Below are 2489 nucleotides of genomic sequence, written 5' to 3' on the forward strand. Positions count from 1 at the left end.
GGGATGATTAGACCTCAAGGTTGTCACAGAGTTCAGGTTATTTTGTGTAAAGCCCTTGGAGTGGAATTTGGCATATGGTAAGTGCTCAATCAGTCTTATCTATGGTTATTTGCTTTTAATAGTTTAATTCTCAGAGGATTATCTTTTATTTTTAAAGTTTATTTTTATTATTATTTTTTGAGACAGAGTCTCAGCATGTCACCCTCTGTAGAATGCTGTGGCCCCACAGCTCACAGCAACCTCAAGCTCTTGGGCTTCAGCGATTCTCTTGCCTCAGCCTCCCAAGTAGCTGGGACTATAGGTGCCCACTACAACGCCTGGCTATTTTTCTATTGTTGTTCTTGCAGTTGTCATAGTTGTTTAGTAGGCCAGGGCCAGGTTGGAACCCGCCAGCCTCAGTGTATGTGGCTGGCACCATAACCACTGTGCTACAGGTGCTGAGCCAGTCTTTGGAAATTCTCATGAGAACTTTGCTATGGTCTGTGTTTGCTAAATTGAAGGGAAACAAAAAAATACATAAAAGTCGCAGCTGATGTTTATCAAGCAACTCTGTGTGCCTGGCAGCATGCTAAGTGCTTTACTTACACGTCACTAAATCCTTATTATAGCCCTCTTGATTTGCCCAAGGTCACACAACTCCTAAGTGGCAGAGCTGGGACTGAACTCAGAGGTTCTTGCTCCCAACACTACATTCCTCCTCCTTTAAGTACGTTAAGAAAGTAGTACGTTCCTCCTCCTTTATCTTTGTCTCCTTGTCCTTCAGGTAGATGGGAAATTGCTGTGCTGGCTGTGCACACTTTCATACAAACGGGTCCTTCAGAAGACTAAAGAGCAAAGGAAACACCTGAGCAGCTCTTCTCATGCCGGCCATCAGGAGAAGGAACAGTACAGTCGCCTGAGTGGTGGCAGCCATTATAACAGGTAACCCCAAGATGTGTGAGACAGAGGTGATGTATTAACTCTCACCATCATTCATGGAACATACTATCACGTATCAATTTTCCTGTTTTCTCTCTAGTTACTAGCCAGTAGGAGGAAGCTCGTTTGTTATAGGTGGTATTTTATAATTCCTATATCTTCCAAGGGCAGGAAAGATTTCCATAATGTCTCAAGATTGCCTGACTTTGTATTGTGTCTGAAAGGTTTGTGGACCTTCCTCTTACTTTCCTTCTAGGGTTAGTTCTTACTCTCAGAGTGGGATCTCCCTAGAAGACTAGACATTGCACTTTCTGAAGGATGCAGCGTTTTAAATGCATATTTGGCCAGGAGGTTAATAGTTCTAGATGTGTCCTGGTGGGATCTAGCCAAAAAGTGTCCTTTCAGGCTGAGCACCGGTAGCTCTGTGGTGCTGGCCATCTTCTTAGGGTGCTGGCCATCTTCTCTGGGGCCCAGTGGGTTTGAATCCAGCCCAGGCCTGCTAAACAAACAAAAAAATAGTCAGACATTGTGGCAGGCACCCATAGTCCCAGCTACTTGGGAGGCTGAGGCAAGAGAATCACTTAAAGCCTGGGAGTTTGAAGTTGCAGTGAGCTATGATGCCATGGCACTCTATTAAGGTGACAAAGTAAGACTCTGTCTCAATTAAAAAAAAAAGACGTCCTTTCATTGTTTTAAGCTTCCTTTTAGAGTATCTATAGTATTGTTGAGAGTTCTGGCTCTGAATGGAATCCTGGCTCTGCTAGGTTCCCTGTCGGGCTCCTATCTGTAAATGAGAGAAATATTAGTATTACCTCATGGGTTGTTGTGCAGATAAATTTTATAGTGCATAGTTAGTGATTAGTTTTATAATTGGCATATAGGAAGTAGTCAATACATTTTATTAATAGTTATTTTTTGTTATCATTATATTCAGTAAATGTTATTAAGAAATTTCATGGGCCAGGAACTCTGCTGGGTGCCCATAGTTCAGTGAGTAGGGTGCCAGCCACATATAACGAGACTGGCAGGTTCCAGCCCCCTGCCCTTTTCCCGCCCTGGGCCTGGTAAAACAAAAATGACAGCGGCAACCAAAAAGTAGCCAGGTGTTGGGCTGTGCCTGTGGCTTAGTGTGTAGGGCGCCGGCCCCATATACTGAGGGTGGTAGGTTCAAACCTGGCCCTGGCAAATTGCAACAAAAAAATAGCTGGGCATTGTGGCGGGCGCCTGTAGTCCCAGCTACTTGGGAGGCTGAGGCAAGAGAATTATCTAAGCTCAGGAGTTGGAGGTTGCTGTGAGCTGTGATGCCATGGCATTCTACCCAGGGCGATAAAGTGAGACTCTGTCTCTACAGAAAAAAAAAAAATAGGTATTGTGGCAGGCACCTGTAGTCCCAGCTACTTGGGAGGCTGAGACATAGAGAATAACTTAAGCCCAAGAGTTGGATATTGCTGTGGGCTGTGACGCCACAACACTCTGCCGAGGATAACATAATGTGACTCTATCTCTAAAATGGCTCAGCGCCTTGTAGTTCAAATGGCTTGGGTGCCAGCCACATACACTGGAGCTGAGGG

General features: G+C 44.8%; 1 protein-coding gene across 4 annotated transcripts in view; it reads left to right on the top strand.

The window, feature by feature from the left end:
• The window catches only part of FAM76A (family with sequence similarity 76 member A), a 30203-nt gene that overhangs the window by 7776 nt on the left and 19938 nt on the right, over window positions 1–2489 (top strand). For all 4 annotated transcript variants that reach the window (XM_003799824.3, XM_023519116.1, XM_023519117.1 and 1 more), the window contains exon 5: window positions 764–921. In XM_003799824.3, the coding sequence (XP_003799872.1) occupies window positions 764–921 (158 nt within the window). The remainder of the gene's footprint in view (window positions 1–763; window positions 922–2489) is intronic.

The sequence above is a fragment of the Otolemur garnettii genome, unplaced genomic scaffold (genome assembly GCF_000181295.1).
Source record: "Otolemur garnettii isolate 467f Iridium unplaced genomic scaffold, OtoGar3 scaffold00156, whole genome shotgun sequence".
Taxonomy (NCBI): domain Eukaryota; kingdom Metazoa; phylum Chordata; class Mammalia; order Primates; family Galagidae; genus Otolemur; species Otolemur garnettii.